The sequence below is a fragment of the Bos taurus genome, chromosome 27 (assembly GCF_002263795.3).
Source record: "Bos taurus isolate L1 Dominette 01449 registration number 42190680 breed Hereford chromosome 27, ARS-UCD2.0, whole genome shotgun sequence".
In the NCBI taxonomy this organism is placed as follows: Eukaryota; Metazoa; Chordata; class Mammalia; order Artiodactyla; family Bovidae; genus Bos; species Bos taurus.
This window is the reverse complement of record NC_037354.1, coordinates 24,953,092-24,970,330: the sequence shown is the minus strand read 5'-3', so window position 1 is coordinate 24,970,330 and position 17,239 is coordinate 24,953,092. Positions and strand designations below refer to the sequence as shown.

General features: G+C 42.6%; 1 protein-coding gene and 1 non-coding gene across 5 annotated transcripts in view; one reads left to right on the top strand and one right to left on the bottom strand.

The window, feature by feature from the left end:
- The window catches only part of MFHAS1 (multifunctional ROCO family signaling regulator 1), a 112,787-nt gene that overhangs the window by 5,315 nt on the left and 90,233 nt on the right, over nucleotides 1–17,239 (top strand). Inside the window, exon 2 of one of the 4 annotated variants that reach the window (XM_024986455.2) lies at nucleotides 9,639–11,644. The exons of the other annotated variants lie outside the window; for them this stretch is intronic. Within the exon in view, the coding sequence (XP_024842223.1) occupies nucleotides 9,639–9,667 (29 nt within the window). The 3' untranslated portion in view covers nucleotides 9,668–11,644. Of the gene's footprint in view, nucleotides 1–9,638; nucleotides 11,645–17,239 lie in introns of those variants that run through there. 4 annotated transcript variants of the gene reach the window in all.
- LOC112444673 (small nucleolar RNA SNORA1) lies at nucleotides 5,357–5,491 on the bottom strand. Its single transcript, XR_003033040.1, has one exon. It is a non-coding gene; the product is annotated as a small nucleolar RNA SNORA1 (small nucleolar RNA).

Genomic DNA, 17,239 nt, shown 5'->3' with positions numbered 1-17,239 from the left:
AAAAGCAATTAAATGGTTGAAAATTGTCAGAGTATCTTACTGAGTAGGAAAAAATCATCAGCTTTTTTTATAATATGGACTAAACCTTTCTGTCTTATTTATGGTCAGAAAAAGAAATTACCTTTTTTGCTTCATTTAGGACTATATTTCTTCCAAACATAGCAGAGAGTACTGTAGTAAAGTAGTGGGGAAAAGGATGATTATAATACATTTATTACATTAAGAAAACAAGGGGGGAAAGCATTTTCTTCTTTTATAGTTTTCTGTGATAGCCATCATCTGTTAGTATTTATCACAATTCTGAAAGATTTAGAAGAGCTAAAATAATAAAAAGCTAGAAGGTGATATAAGAACAGAATTCTAACACTGGGTGTTCAATTAATGAAGGCATGCATATATTTAAGAATATGCTCAAGTCCCTAGTTTATTAAAATATATTGTAGCTCAGCAGAAACCTTTGGAAGCTCTCTGCTTAGCCTTTCCTCTCTTTAAGAAGTCATTTGGCTTTTAGAGATGTTAAAAAAGTTGGTTACTTAGTTTTACATTTTATTGCAGTGTCAAGTTCTCTTGTAAACTAACAATTTTATATACAATGGTGAAAGAAACACTGGCTCTTTAGTTTTTTCAACTTCAAGACCTTAAGATTAAATAGGAAATTAATCAGTGTTTCCTTTGATATTATGAAGAAGAAACAAAGTTGCATTATTATCTTACCTTTTCTTTCTTGTGTGTGAAAAGCCCATTTTTGCTCTGCCTCTGTCCATAGGACACTGAATTTCCTGGCCTGAGCTGCGCTAGGGTAGTTGGCCTTGGGAAGTATAATGCCAGATTTCTCTTTTCTTATTTTGATTTACAAAAGAAATGGCAGTATTCTGGAAAGTCCTTAGTCCCCTGGCTGCTTGTTTTTAAAAGTTGTTGTTAAAAAGATCTAATCACGTTGTTAGAGAAATCACCTGTTTGTTTCGTTGGCAATAAATGATTGAGTGACGAGAGGCTTTTGCAAACTGAAAGGAGGCCCAGGATGCAGCCTGTGTGTCAGTGTGAGTCCTTACCTGCCTTCTGCAGATACTGATTTGACTGCCAGCCCTGACAGCCTCTTTAACGAGGGAACTCGGTGGAATGTTCTTGGCCTAGAGTAAGTTTCTTCTTGTGGGATATTTACCTATGTGAGATTCTAGTGCTTTGCTATCCATTTCAGTGTTTGAAAGCATGCTGTGTGTTTTACAATTGGAAGAACGCATCTTGGTGAGTTGAACTTGGGCCACGTATGATTTTGCCTGAAGTATCCTACTCTCCAAATTATTCAAGGTTGTTCTTAAGAATAATTGGAAAGCCACCCAAAGCGGTAGGCAGAGAACTGGTAGATGATCGTGTATACATTTGATCCCTTTGATTGACTTGGTGGCCCAGCACCTTGCTGCCTCTCCCTAGTCAAGTGCCTTTGTCCCTGTTTAATTTCTTACACACTGTACCTCTCTGAAGCCCTCAGTTTTGTCTTGTTCTGTGGCTGTTTGTGGAGGTCCTAATATCTCTTTGGTTAGCTTGTTCACTGGTTTTCTCCAAGCAGGAAACACGCCAGAGGCTCTGTGGCTTCTGTAAGAACTTCTGAGCTGTCTGCTAGATGACTGGTCTTTATGAGAAGTTTTTTCTCCCTTTGATACTCAGATGCTCTGTCAGATTCCCAGGTGGTACTCTTGTGGTCATTTCCCTTTGTCCTGTGTCCTAGCGTCCCTCCCCAACCCCACACTTGTCCCTCTGGTGTTCTCATTGTGACCTTGCCCTTGAATGGGCCCTTCACTTTGACCACTGAAGCAAAGCAAAATTCTTGCCTTATTCTATCTCACTTTTAGATTTACTGGAATTTGAGCATGACCTAGTTGCTTGGATTGAATTAGTCATTGTTTTTAATTTTACAAAGGTTATTAAATATCTCTTTAGTTCGGCATTATTAATATTGATGCCGCTCGGCTTTTATTTTTGTGGTGAGTCCTCTTTGAACTCTCTTGGACTTTGTTTCACATAAAAATCAAAACCTTCATCTTGCAGTGGAAGAAAGAAACTCCCTGCATAACAGAATTCAAAGACTTGAAAGGCCATTGGAGTGTTCAAATTATTTTAAATATTTGAGGCCTCTCCTTCAAATTCTAGAATCAACTCTCAAGTCCATCTCTGCACAAGCAGTTTAGAAGTGCCTAGAGAAAGTATTTTTTAATTTGTTAACAGATGTTTTGTGCATCCTCTACCACCTGTTCATCTTATTCCCCAGGAAATCCAACCTGTTTTATTTAAACTTATTTTGTATTGGGCTATAGCCAATTAACAATGTTGTGATGGTTTCAGGTGAACAGCAAAGGGACTCAGCCATACATATACATGTATCCATTCTCCCCCAACTCCCCTCCCCACCAGGCTGCCACATAACGTTGAGCAGAGTTCCTTGTGCTCTACGCTAGGTCCTTGCTGGTTATCCATTTTAAATACAGCAGTGTGTACATGTCCCAAACCTTACCTATTTTAGTTCTTACTCATTCACTTTATCTGGACACCTAGAAAATGTATAGGGTCTATTTAACAGGGTCGTTTTGAGCATCAGGCGGGAGACTGTCTGGGAAAGTAGTTGTTTTCCAGCATCTGGAGGAAGTGAGGGGCTTCTGCTCCATGTACTGGGGGTAGGGAATGTGAGGGTGAGGGTGGGGGGAGGGTGGTTACTGATATTGGAGTGAGCATTTCTGGTTGATTTCACCTACTAACTTGCTTCTCTCCATGGAAGTTTTAGTTAAGGATCTGACCATCAGGGAGGGTTTTTTATTTTTAAGCAGGGGACCAGTGCTGGCCTCATCTCTTGCCCTCTCTTGTCTGCTGCAGCCGTGGCCTGCCTGAGCCCAGGGCTGGAGAGGAGGGTGGTTTGTGTTTCAGGCTCTGCCTGGGGCAGGCTCAGCCAGGCCTCTGTTCCCCCTGGTTCAGCTGCTCTGATTGCAAAACCAGTGCTGGTTGCTGTTGGGTTTCCCGTCCTCTCGAGCTGGCTACCTTCACTTTAGAGGGGAGGGCTGGGAGACCCCATTTTGGCTGCCTTCTCCAGTCCTGCTCCAGCACTCATGAAGCTGACCCTCCCGTCCTGGCTTATGCCTCAAGACCGTATGGCCTCGGGAACCCAGAGTGATTGACAGGCATCTCAGATATCCTCCAAATATATATGATGACCTGTCTTTTTTTTTTTTTAATTACTTTTTACTGAAGTATATTGCTTTAAAATGTTATATTTCTACTGTACAACAAAGTGAATCAACTGTGCATACACATATATCCCCTCCCATTAGGATTTCTTTCCCATTCGGGTCACCACGGTACATTAAGTAGAGTTCCCTGTGCTATAGTGTAGGTTCTCATTAGTTATCTATTTTATACACAGTATCATAGTGTATATATGTCCATCCCAGTCTCCCAGTTCCTTCCTCCCCACCTTTCCCCCTTGATATCCATATATTCGTTCTCTATGACTGTGAATGACATGTTTTGTCAAGCCGTCAAGGCCCTCTCTGTGTACAGCATGGCAGTTTGTTCTGTGGTTATACCCTCACTTTTCTGATGGTTCATGTGATGGCACACTGCTCCCCAGGTGGTACCTGTCATGGGGCTGGGCAGGTAGAAGGGACTCAAAGCAGATTGGTTATTTTTCAAAAACTCAAGAAATTCTAGTGTTTCTTAATTGGTTCCTCGGCCAAGTGCTTTTTGTAGATTGCTTGTGATGTTCTTTTTCTCAAAGTGTGTACTTTCAGAAGCATGTATAGTTTTCCCTCGGGACTGGCACATCAGTCCTTGCCCTCTGTGTCCATCCTCCTGATCCTTACAGAGATGGTGGAAGGGCAGTCAAGGGGCAGCTTATCAGGATGCGGAAGTGACAGAAGCGTGGACGTTGGCCTCAGAAAGTTTCTACCACCTGATCTTGCAGTCACTCTCTTTGAGGCAGTAGGTGCTTCCCTCCCTCCAGTATCATAGCTCTTCCTTTCTAACTAGCCCCTGACCCTCCCGTGACATTGTCCTGTAGATGTGGGAAAGTATAAATGGTAAGGAGAATGAATGAAGGTGTGATGGTGGTGATGCAGGAAAGAAGGGGTTTGCCGTGGGTACCTGCTGTTTTGCCTTCTTCGGAGTGTTGTTGATTTCCAGAAGCTCCTTCCAGCGTTCTTGCTGGTTTAAGTTCAGAGGAGACCATGGAAGAGTTGCTGGCTGTAACAAAGGCAGCGCTGGTTCCCACATGCTACATACAGGCTATGGTAACGACTCCCAGACACCATTGCCAGCAGGGCTGACTTATTTGTGGAAAGGGAGGAGAAAACTTATAAAGTTATTTTTATATTTGGCTCTGAAAGCAAGAAAACATTTTCTCATTTGTCCTTCCTTAACCTAATCTCTTAGATGCAAATAATGATGGCTTGTTTCTCCAAGGGTAAATTAGTGAAAAGCCATTCACAAACTTCTTTCTCTTTAGCTGTCTGTTTACAAAAAAGTAGAGAATACAGAAGGAGAAAGAAAGCCAGAGCAGGGAGCACAGGAGCAGGGGAGAGGCCCTCGGGTCCTGGTGAGATCGCGCAGAGGTTTGCATGGGCTTTGCAAGCCTGGAGCCTGGTTTACCGCCTCAGGAAGGAACTTCCCGCTCTGGACTGGCAGTCCTAGGCACCCGGGCCGTACCAGCTGTTTCCTTTGCTTTTGCAAATCTGCGCACAAGGGTGGGTGGGAGAAGGTCGAGAAGGAGAAAGGAAGTTGTGTTAAGTTGTATCAAGACTGCTCTTGTCTGTCTTTCTGCTTTTTTGGGTGGGCTGGCTTCCTGAGTCCAGTCCTGTTGTTCTTCCTTCTTCTTCTTATTGAGGTGAAATTCACATACGTGATATTAACCATTTTTAAAAACAATATAGTTTTTATTTTTTTAAAAAATCATGAGTAACCCCAGCAAAAGTATTTAAAGTGTTTAAATACTTTTAAAGAATATTCAAAGTATTTAAAGAATTGACATGATTCCTTCTACTGCCCATCACCTTGGTTCCTCGATGTATGGGTCATTGTCTTCAAGATAACCCTTTTAAAGAGAGCTTTTGCTAAGATAACAAAAGCTTTTAGTCCACCCACACTTCTTTTGAGTTGGGCTTGTTTGATCTCCACTTGAACATGGAATTGCTTGCAAAATTCTCCATCTGTAATCTTTGGGGTCCAGTTTCTTTATGCAATTTACTTTAGGGCCCTGGAAGTTGTAGGAAGTACCTTGCTGTTTTGGCAAATGATCTAAGGTAGATTGTTCCTTCATCTTTTCTAATACTGAAAAGTTTTGTTCCATCCAGCTTTCACTCATGAGCCTAGCAAAACAGGTCACAGGTCTCCCTGTCACCTCTGCAGTAAAATTACTGTGATGACAGCAAAACCTATGTCTCAGCATGGCCACATCAATAATATCTGGACACCATGAACAACAGTGCCCATTTGCATCTAGAATGAGGCTTGAGATGAACAATTTTTTTTAATAGCTTATATTCCATTTTATTTTTTAAATTAATTTTTATTGGCATATAGTTGCCTTAAATGTGTTAGTTTCTGCTAACAGCAAAGTAAATCAGCTATACATATACATATATCCTGTCTTTTTTGGATTTCTTTCTCATTTAGGTCACCACAGAGCTGAGTAGAGTTCTCTGTGCTAGGTTCTCATTAGTTATCTATTTCATGCACAGTATCAATAGTATATATATATCAATCCCAATTCATGCCACCCCACCCCACCCCACCCCTCATTCTCCCCTTGGTGTCCATATGTTTGTTCTCTACATCTGTCTCTCTATTTCTGTTTTGCAAATAAGAGCACCTATACCATTTGAGATAAACTGTTTTTGAGTGAACAGTTCCCTGGTATTTAGTGCATTCACAGTGCCTTGCAGCCACAACTGTAAGGCAGATGTTTCTGGAAGGAAGGAGCCGATGAGGTTGGCAACTTCCTTCCTGGGGTGAATGGTCTGGGATTCTTTTGCCAGGCTCTTTGTGGCAACTGTCTTTCTAAGGCAGGACTTGAGAAGGGATTCTTAAGCTGGGCCTTGAGATGCCACACTGATGGACATCTTTTAGCACGGCTGCCTTGAGAGTTCTCTTCCTTAGTGTTGATGCTAGAGAAACCTTCTGGTCTGTTTTGTGCATGTGTGATTTAACGGGGGACGGGCACACCAAGGACATGCAGGAGAGAAGCACACATAAGTACCATGTAATCACTGTCTTCTGGACGGTGCTTTTCCCCCACATAGATTTTGAGTAGGGCTCTGGCAGGATTGGCAAGGCTGTAGGCATATATGAGGGTTAAGGGGATGGGAATTACATTAATTCAAAATTAGGTCGTTACCAAAGACAGACAAGTGTATCATAAATTTATGAGCTGGATGCTGTCATCAATCACTGTTGGGTACCTGCTGTATATGGATGTCTTGTGCCAAATTAGGATTTTTAGAATAAAAAAATACCTGGCCTTGGTCATGAGGAATCAAGATGGGATTTCAGTTGGTGTAATTGTTGACTTTTGTACATGTGGAATCTGATCATATATGAAGAAATTTCATCGCATGTTTGAGGAATGACTAAACAACACTGGCTTTTTATTTTCTAGAAGGAAATGTCATATGGAGGATAACTTGGGTATAATTTTGAATTTGCTTGACATAGTCATTCTTTGCAGTTGTTTATAGTTCAGGTCACTTGTTTGCAAGAAATCTCAGACAGATCTTGAGAGGATGCTGAAAAATGAAAAGGCATTGTATCTGAGGATTTCTCAAAACTTCCAAAACGAATCAGCTTTTTTGAGGAGGGAAAAATGCCCCCTTTTCAGGAATCGTTTACATTTCTCAGAGTCATTTGTGGATTTGCATCTGTTCTGAGACAAAATGACATCAGCAGTGATTTCTGAACCCCAAAGACTGCATGGAACCGCCTCCAAAGACGGTCTAAATTAAATTGGATACTGTCATGTTATAAATATATGGCTGCTGCTTGGAGATGTCTTTGTTAAGGAATGCTTTGTTGGGGTGGTTTTCTACTCTTAGGCTATTAAATGTTGACAGAATTTAAAGAATTAACATTCCTAGATCTTCTCCACTTCCGAAATGAAGCATGTGATCTGTATTAGTATTGGCTTAACAGTAGCAGTGAACTTGAGGGTAGTAGCAGTGAACTTGAGGGTAGCAGAACAAGCCTCCCTTTCTTTTCTTTCCTTCCCTTTTTTTTTTTTTTTTTTGAAACGAACAAGTTTAAAAAAGCTAATGGGAAAGGAAAATATAAAATAAAAACATAATATTTCTCTTAGGTACAGTTGTTTGACTCCTCACTTTGTTGTTTCCAGGGGATTCTTATTTTTCATGGCATAGAGGTAGTGGTTATATTAATCATCACATCAGTCACTCTGGGGCTACAGGGTTGGGAGAAAATATGAGAGTCAGTAACACTCTTGAGTTCCTCTTATGTTCTAGAGACCATGCGAAGTACTTCTTATGGGTGATGTCAATGAATTTTTCCAGCAGCTCTAGAGGGTTGGTATTATCATTGTCTTGACTTTCAGGGGGAGAAATTGAGGTTCACAGGGTTGGGTTCCCTAGAATTAGAACACCCTGGGATTTCAGCCTCGACCTCTGCTTCAACCCACTGTCCCACCCTGCTCCTCGAGGTTGGGTTACCCACTGCCCCCCAGGACCCACAGACTCATCTCTGTCCTCTTCTTTCCTAAATGTCCATTCTGTGTTACTGCATGCTGGCCACAGTCTCAGTGTTGGACATTTGGGGTCCGATAAGGCATAGACCTGCTGCACAGAGGTCAATAGAGGTCATGGTCAGGCACTGGGGACAGGTGAGGTCTCAGAGAGGTTCCTAAAAGGGCTGCACTGCAGCTCAGTGCAAGATTTCCCATCCTAGTCAGCCATGGAGAAGTGGGAAAGGGTATTTTAAATTAGAAAGGCTCTTAAAAAGGTGGAGGGCATTCAGATAGATTAGCAGGCAATGCCTTGGGGCGGGTGTGTGTGCCCAAAAGCAGTTAGCAGTTGTCATAAAGAAGAGGCTTCTTGCTGTTAAGTTTTATTTATGGCCTGGTCAGAGTTTGCCACTGGCCACTGCTGGCCCAGGAACTAGAGTTTCGGGAGCACTGCCCTAGCTCGTGGAGAAGGCAGTGGCAACCCACTCCAGTACTCTTGCCTGGAAAATCCCGTGGACGGAGAAGCCTGGTAGGCTGCAGTCCATGGGGTTATGAAGAGTCGGACACGACTGAGCAACCTCACTTTCACTTTTCACTGAAAGTGAAAAGTGAAAAGTGAAAGTGAGGTTGCCTTGGAGAATTGCCTTGGAGAAGGAAATGGCAACCCACTCCAGTGTTCTTGCCTGGAGAATCCCAGGGACGGGGGAGCCTGGTGGGCTGCCGTCTATAGGGTCGCACAGAGTCGGACACGACTGAAGCGAATTAGCAGTGGCAGCCCTAGCTCATTCCTTGTCCATCCGACAGGGCTCTGTTGAGACCATGGAGGGGATTTATGGCTCGGAGGACCTAAGAGTAGTTTCAGATGATTTGCTCAGACTCATAGTCACTGTCAGGCTGACAGAGCACCTGTCCTGTGTGATCCCCAGTTAGGCGTGCCCCTGGCCCCTTTCTCCGTGCCTGAGTCCAGAGAGAACACAGACGTTGGATGTTCCCCCAGCCAGATGGCCACATGCCTCTGTGATCCCTAGGAATGTATCCAGAACACCGATTTTCCTGACTTGAAATCTTACCATAACAGATCTTGCGATAAAGGCAAATTTGGCTGTAACACAATTAACATTTTATTGTGGACTGTTTCCTGTCTTTATTTCAGGCTTTCTTGTGACACTGCAGACTGACTGAAAATACCATCTTTAAAAATAATTTTGCACTGATGGAGTAGCATATTTTATGCCCTTCATTTGTTCGGATTTCACTTATCACTCTGTGATGGCATTTTTTTTGCACCTTTCTTCATATCCCCATTGGAGTGTGTCTCCCTGTGCCTCTCAATTTATCAAAATACACTTAGTTACATTTTAATTGAAATCCTAAGAAGTGCAAGATGTTAAAAAAAACTTTTAATTTTGTTTATATTTTCTTAATATCTTGACTTGAAACCCTTGGAATTTTGTGTTGCATTTTAAAATGGATGTATTATGTCAGTTATTTGTAAGGACTCTTGAGATTCTGCTGGGTTCAAATCCTCGGTCCACCACTTGGTAGCTGTGTGATTTGGGTGTCATAATAGTTTCTGTCTCACAGGCTGACCGTGCGAATTGAGTTAATACAAGTCAAATGCTTTGAATGACACTTGACTTGTGGCAGGAATCCCATTGGTATTAGCTTCTGCTGTTTCTACCATTATTCCAAAAAGATCTACTTGGAAATCCTAAAGATCTATTTGGAAATTAGATCAGCTTATGGATAAAACTCCTCTTTTTCATAGGAGCATAGTACAGTGTGATTTATATTCATGCTCTTTTCAAAATGCATTTTTCTTATTAAAATATTTACAATCTTGAAGTGTGAAGAGGAAAAAATATAGTCATGTTGGTATCTAACATAATTACACATTTTGCTCTATTTATTTTCATCTTTTTCCCTTTAGGTTTATTAAAATGTCTGTGCTGCGCTTAGTCGCCCAGTTGTGTCCGACTCTATGCAACCTCATGGACTGTAGCCTGCCAGGCTCCTCTGTCCATGGAGAGTCTCCAGGCAAGAACACTGGAGTGATTTGTCATGCCCTCCTCCAGGGGATCTTCCCAGCCCAGGGATTGAACCCAGGTCTCCCACATTGCAGGCGGATTCTTTACCATCTGAGCCACCAAGGAAGCCCATTAAAATATCTAGTGATAATTGTGATAATCATATTGTGTAAATAACAATTTTCTTAACCTAGGCTACCATGAGTATGGTTTCATATTATTAGTAGCTACATGGTAATTATAAATGCTTGCATAATAGTACATCAAGGAGATTTTTACCTTTGTTTATTTAACCATTAAACACTTTAGTAGTTTCAAGTTTTGTTGTTATGAGTAATTCTGTGATGACTGTACTTCTTTATAAAGGCTCTTATTTGGGCAGTAATTGTAGAAGCAAACTCAATGAGTCAAAGGCAAAGAATGTCTAATGTTTGATACATGCTATGTTGCTTTTCATTTGGGAAATACTGTGCTGCCTGCATGGGATGCTAGATTGATTTCACTGCATTTCCTCAGCATTGGGCATCATCTTAAAAATACACTAACAATGAATGGGAGGCAATATATCACTGATATATCCGATTTTTAATTAGGGAACATGCTTATTTTCTTAAATGAATGTTGCCTATTGTGTTGCTTTCTCTGTGGATTGTCTGATCATGCCTTTTGGGGTCATCTTATTGATAATTGATATATTTTTTTTTAAATCACAGTGATTTCTTATAATCACAGATTTCAGTTTATATTAACTCTATATATGAAGGATGGTAACCTTTTGTCTATTGTCAGGGAGGGGAACATTTCCCTCTACTCATCTTGGTTGCTTTGACTGGTCTAATAGTTAAATTGACACATGGCAGATTAATAGGAAAAAAACAAATTTAATTTCATAGGGACGGAGATCTTATAGATATGGAATCCAAGAGGTAACCAAAGCTGGCTGTTTATATATTTTTTAGACAAGGAAACAAATTTGTGAAGAACTGACAAGACAAGCTTCGGCTTTGGTACTAATTCATGATGAAACTAAGTAGAGTTTGTTTATATATCTTCTTTACCCCGAGTTCCCTATCTCCGGTGATCAGAATGTCTCTACCTCCTGATACAGGTGGGCACCTTTCACCTGGGAGATTTATATCCTACTTTCAGGAAGGACAGAGGAGGGTCAGAGTGTCCTTGCATTGGCTGTCTCTTAAGTAACTTTAATTCAAAATTATATGTCACTGTGGGGTATTTTGGAGTGGCCTGCCCTAAAGCCCATTGTACTTAAGGTCTTGTTTTCTGGCTTGTTTGCCTTTTCCATCTTTAAAAAATTTAATTTAATACAATGAATTGATGACTTCCTTTGTGATTAAGGGCTTCCCTGGTGGCTCAGATGGTAAAGCATCTGCCTGCAATGCAGGAGACCCTGGTTCGATCCCTGGGTCAGGAAGATCCCCTGGAGAAGGAAATGGCAACCCACTCCAGTATTCTTGCCTGGAAAATTCCATGGTTGGAGGAGCCTGGTGGGCTACAGTCCATGGGGTCCCAAAGAGTTGGACATGACTGAGCGATTTCACTTTCACTTTTGTGATTAAGTGAAATGCCATTATTATTTTTCTAAATACAGAGAATTAATAGGAGGGACCACACAGTGAACCATAATTCTCTTATATAACCTCTACTTCCAATAAAAAAGTAATACCTGCAGACGGATGACATATTCAACAGCAAAAGGCCCTCTCAGCCCCCTTTCTTATCTTTAAACTGTTTCTAGTTACTGCTTTCAAGGAAGATAAAACATGTATTTGCATATATTTTAACCTGAAAGAGATCATACTGTATTCATTGTTCTGCACCTTGCTTTTGGTCACTTAAAATATATTTTGGACATGTTTCCATATGGGCAATTACAAACCTATTGTGCTTATGTGTGTGTGTGTGTGTATGTATACATAACGTTCTAGCAATGGATGTACTGTTTGCTAAGTCGCTTCAGTCGTGTCCAACTCTGTACAACCCCGTAGACGGCAGCCCACCAGGCTCCCCCATCCCTGGGATCCTCCAGGCAAGACCACTGGAGTGGGTTGCCATTTCCTTCTCCAATATATTGACAGACCTTTGATTCTTTTGAGATTATTTTATAGTTTTTAAACTAAGTTCTTCCTTTCCAGAATTTTGGGAAATGCTCAATTTTATTTCCTTCAGGGGTGGTGATCCCTCTTTGTGCTCAGGACACTGTCGAGATGCAATTAGAAAAAGACAAATCTCTCAGTCACATGGTGGGACTTGGGGGCTGGGGAATTATAAAAACTTAACTCTGTGATTTAAAATGAGGGTAATCTTTTTAATTGGCTTCTGTGATGCCTATTGGAATACCATTGTTTGCAATGTAATTACGCATTTACCAGCTTAATTCATCCATTATAACGTGATGTAATGTTTAGACATTGCAATAATTACAAATCTTGCATGTCTACAGATAAATATACCACTGATCAAAATAAGACAGTGGCAGCAAAAATAGTGCTGCATCGATGGGGGATGTTAATGAAAAATAATGGATAATAAACCATATCTCATTGGCTCAAAACATTGCTTCTACTTTTCTACCCCAACTACCGTCTAAAGGCCAGTGCACCTAGGCCAGCGGAGCAGTTTTCACTTGTGCCCTGTAACTAGCCCCAGAGTTCCATACCATTGTATTTTCTTGCCCTCAGCTTGGTGTGTTATCCAGAGATGTGCCTGGATATTTTGTCCTGGGACTAGTAGGGGTCCAAAATTTAAGAGATTATCCAAACTGTTTGTGTGTGTCATGAATAAAGAATGGGTCTAACCCAGACCACTAAAATGTGTTTGATGTGGGAAAACAGTAAACAATTAAATTCTGGTAGAGTGCCTTATGTGTTTAAAAGCTATTTAGTTGTATGTTTTGCTTAAAGCAAACAAAATCATCACCAGTCAGGTTCTTGGGGAAAAGAGATTGTACACAGCGTTCATTGAAGCGTTTGGTCTTAAAAATCCTCCCTCTTACAGGAAATGTCTGATTCAGTACAGACAGCATGGTGGGGAAAAGGAAGCCACATTTTCTCACTGAAGTGTATGTATTCACTGCGATGACCTTGGCTCACCTTAGCTGCACATCAACATGGCATAGCTGGGGTGTCTTTGATTTAGGGGGCTTGTTTGATTATGAATCACTTGTTCAGTCGCTCAGTCGTGTTCAACACTTTGCAACCCCATGGACTGAAGTTTATGAATCACTTGGGGAAGAGCCAAAAAGTGAGATATGAAATTTTCTAGAACACTGTGATGCCCCCACACAGCTCACTGGTCTGCTGAGAGCTGGGCCATTTTGTGTCCAGGTTACAGAAACAAAAAAATGGTATGCCAGGCCCCATAGGAGGATGCGTGTGTCCCCTCTGCTGACACCACTCACCCCCAGATGGCTAGTGACTGGCACGGCCCTGGTTGTGCCCTGCTTTAGCTTGGGGCAGGTGTTCTTTCAAATTCATTTCTTTTATTAAGCCTCTGCCACTACATATGCCTTTTCTCCTTCTCAGGAAGAACACACGTGCTGGCCCTCTGGTTACTGTATACTGTAATGTGCATCCTCCCATGCCTTGTTTCCATCTTTATTCCCTTGGTGTAGGGAGGAGGAGAATTCCCTAGTGTTCTGTTTGGTCATTTCAAGAATTTGCCTTTGGGGCTTTTGGATCAGGTGTTCCGGTAGCCCCACAGAGTCTGTGTTCGCCTCTCACCCGCTTCTTGAAAACTGTTGAAGCATCTGAGCTTTGTCTGTGCGGTGGGGCACAGCATTCAAAGCTCGTCCAAATAGCAGGGATGGTCGCGTCTTGTCGATTACCAGGGCTGTTAAATTCTCTTGTGGAGCTGGCAAGATAGGTGACAGTCTCCAGGAACTGAAAAGCTGCTGCATACACAGCCCCAGGTGTTCCAAGAAGGTTGGACCACTCGTGTCATCCCTTTTTACAGTCCATAAATCTTCTGATTCATTGTGCCATCTGGGACTCAAGACACATTTATTCGTGGGGGGAAGTCTCCATTGAAATCAGAGCCCACTGTAAAGCAGGAGGAAGAGTCTGGAATTAGAATGCTGTACATTGTTCTTTGTTAGAAAAGAATCCTGGTTCTCTGGCTGTAGACAAATATTTGCTTTTCAAGAATCTGGTGGCGTTTCGGTAGCTTTGTTCACATGCATGTGGCAAACACGCTCTCTTGCCTTCTAAGGGTGCAGGCACTCACATCGTGCTGATGACTTGATAATGCTTGAAATCTGGGTGTGTGCTACTTCAAATGCCTTTCTACTTCCTCCTCCACCGACTTAGCTAATTTCTCTAACGGAACAGATCTTTATCCCAAGGAGTCTAAATAGCTTCTGCTGGAGGGTGACATTGGAAGAATGTCCCTTTAGCCACAGCTAGATATGCATATTGCCATGCAGCTTCCTTGTGTTAAGCTATACCAGCAACAGAGAAAAAAGAGGCCTGTGTCTTTTACCTTTTAAAGCCAGTGGTTTAGGGAGGAAAGAAGCCCGTGCCTCGGGGAAGCCACCCTGAACCTCAGTTTCTTCATCTGTGAATGAGAAAAAATAACTCTGACACTTCCTAAGCATTTGCTCAGCTGCCTCAGATGTTGTGAGGATTAAATGACCTCATGCACGACAAGGATCCAGGGTAGTTTCTACCATGTAGTGAATGCTCAGTAAATGTTAACTGGTGATCCCTGTTTACAGGGAGGGACACCGAGGCACAAGGGTCGGGAAGGGGGGGTTGCCGAAGAATGTGGCCAAGTGCACCCAGTACGTGGCAGGGCCCACCTGCCAAAAACAGGCAGTTGGTTGAATGGAAAAATGAAATAACGTATGTGAAAGATGTGTGTCTAACTCTGCAGTGTCAGACTCTATGCACTAACGGGGACTCTGCCATGACGATAAGGCAGGTGATGGGAAGCCCAGGGTGAAGAAGCGGTGGTTTAGGAAAGTGGCGCGTGCAGTAAACGGGCAGTTGCAGTGCTGCGATAAATACTGGGATAAAAAGACTTCAGGGGCCAGGAGGGGCTTGAGGATGGGAGGGGCTTGTGGGTAGGGTTGGATGGATGGGAGCAGGTCTCTAGCTGAGTGGAGGTGATGACAGGGGACTTTGTGCAAACCACCAGGTCCATTAAAGTGCGGTGGAGTCAGAATGGGGAAGAGGAGTCAGCTCTTTTACTTATCAGTGTACTTGGCATGCCAATATTTTTTGGCCTGTCTACCGGATTAGCTAAACTTCTTGGCAGAATTTTTGGCAGCTTGATAGAAAGCTGAAATATTTTGATTTGATTTTTCCCCCTCCTAGGATGAGAAGGACGTATTGAAGGGTCAAACAGGTGAAGTGTCAGTTTAGTTTTTGTAAGACCACTCAGGGCAGCGGCATGGAAGATGGACTTGAATGGAGCGGGACTAGAGTCAGGGGATCACGCTTGAGGTCATTCAGACTCTGTGTTATGTGATACAGGCTCTCAGGCAGGTCTCTGGGAATGAAGGAAACAGGCCAGGACGTTAATGAGGGCTTCTCTGCTTGGCTGGGAGATCTTGAGCAAGCTAAGTAGCTCTCTGGGCCTCACTTTTACAGTCTATGAGGAGGAAAGCATGTCTCTTTGATCTGGTTGTATTGGGTGGGGTGGATTTTAACTGTAATAAGAAGAAAGCTGGGGCATTCATTTTTAAAAGAGAAAGCAGAAGCTATTTGAGACGATTAATTTCAACAGAACTGGTATGTGTACGCTGCCTGCTGGCTTAATTGGTTTACGAGGGCTGTCTAGTCACCCTCCTATGATGGATACCAAGTGAATTCTAGTAGATTTATAGTCTTAGGTTTGTAAGTAATGTCATTTGCAGAAGAATAAAGTTCCCCATTTGTTTCTCAATTTGGAAGGATCCTGTAAGAATCAGCGACTTTATAAATATCCAGCAACCTTTCACCACTTTAAAATATTGAAAGGATAAACGATGCTGAAGGCGCTGGGTTTGCATCATGAATTATGGATGTGGTGTGCCCTGGAGATCTTTATGGCTGTGCATAACGAATCTTCTTTGTTCTAGCTTATTTTCAGTGGGGTTGCTTGTAAAAGAAGGGGTCAAAGCAAATCCATTGAAGAGATCTGTTTGCTGCAGGATGATTTTTTTTTTTTGGCCATCCTATTCTGTTGGTTGCTTTTGTTGGCGCTTTGTTTCTTCATTATCAAATTGGTCCACAGTAGGGTGGGATTTGGGGATAGTGGCAGAGCACCCCCTGTGGAGTTAACAGCTGTGGGTCAGGCTAATGACCCAGCAGGGGGCTGGCACACCCCTTGTTGGTCTCTGTGTCTCTAAAGCAATTCTCTCCCTGCCCCTTCTTCCTCTGAGCCTCAGCCTCTTTCAGTTCTTCAAGGCAGCGAGCCTCAGGAAGATCTTTATGCTCTGTGTAGGAGTGGGTTAGGCCTTAACTACTTTTCAACCTAATAATAATTAAACAGAATAAACTGGAGTTATTAACATGCTCATGATCTTTTCTCCCAGTTAATTTTCTCTAGACTCTCAGTGCAATCAGAGAGGATTAAAAAAACATGGAACACAGCAGGGAATTCGTTTGTACTCTTTCCCCCTCTCGTCCCCTCCTCTGGCAAAGATTCTTTTAGGATCTGAGTAAGCTATCAGAGGTACTGTTTACACTTCATACATGGGGGAATGATGACTGTAAGTGGAAGCTGGTGGTCACATTAGCCCTTTTAGTCACTCATAACTTCTTTCTATAGTGAACGTACTATCTACTTAATGAAAGTGGAGTCTCCCAGACCCAGGTGTCAGGCCTGGCTCATCTAGAGTCAATTAGAAAGGGTCTCCCCTGTATTTCACCATGGTTAGGTGAGCCGTACTCTCAGCCCTAAGATGGTCGTTGGTGGGATGACAGGAGGCAAATATCTAAATAATTACCAGTGGTTCCAGATTGGGGCTTCCCTGATGGCTCAGTGGTAAGGAATCCGCCTGCCAGTGCAGGAGGCACAGGTTCGATCCCCGGGTTGGGAAAATCCCCTGGAGAAGGAGATGGCAACCCATTCCAGTATTCTTGCCTGGAGAATCCCACGGACAGAGGAGCCTGGTGGGCTGCGGTCCATGGGGTCACAGAGTCAGACATGACTGAGCACGCAGCAGATGAGGCTCCAAGGTCTGTGGCTACCTGGGGAAGTGCACCTCTACCAAGGGTTGGCTCCTGTGGATTCATCAGAGCTCCACAGTATAGTCAGTTGGATAATTTTGAGGCTACTCTGGTCTCAGTGGTTCATCACAGTTTTAGCTCATACTAAATTAAAAAAAAAATCTTTGTAGGAAACATCACTTAATTCAGTTTGTCTATATTGTTAACCAAAAGAAACAACACAGTGCTCATGCAATGTGGAGAAATGGGATAGCGCCTGCCAGGTAGACATTTGTGACGATACGCATTCACTTAATCCTGCATTCATTCAGCAGGAGGTCGCTTGGGCTTCC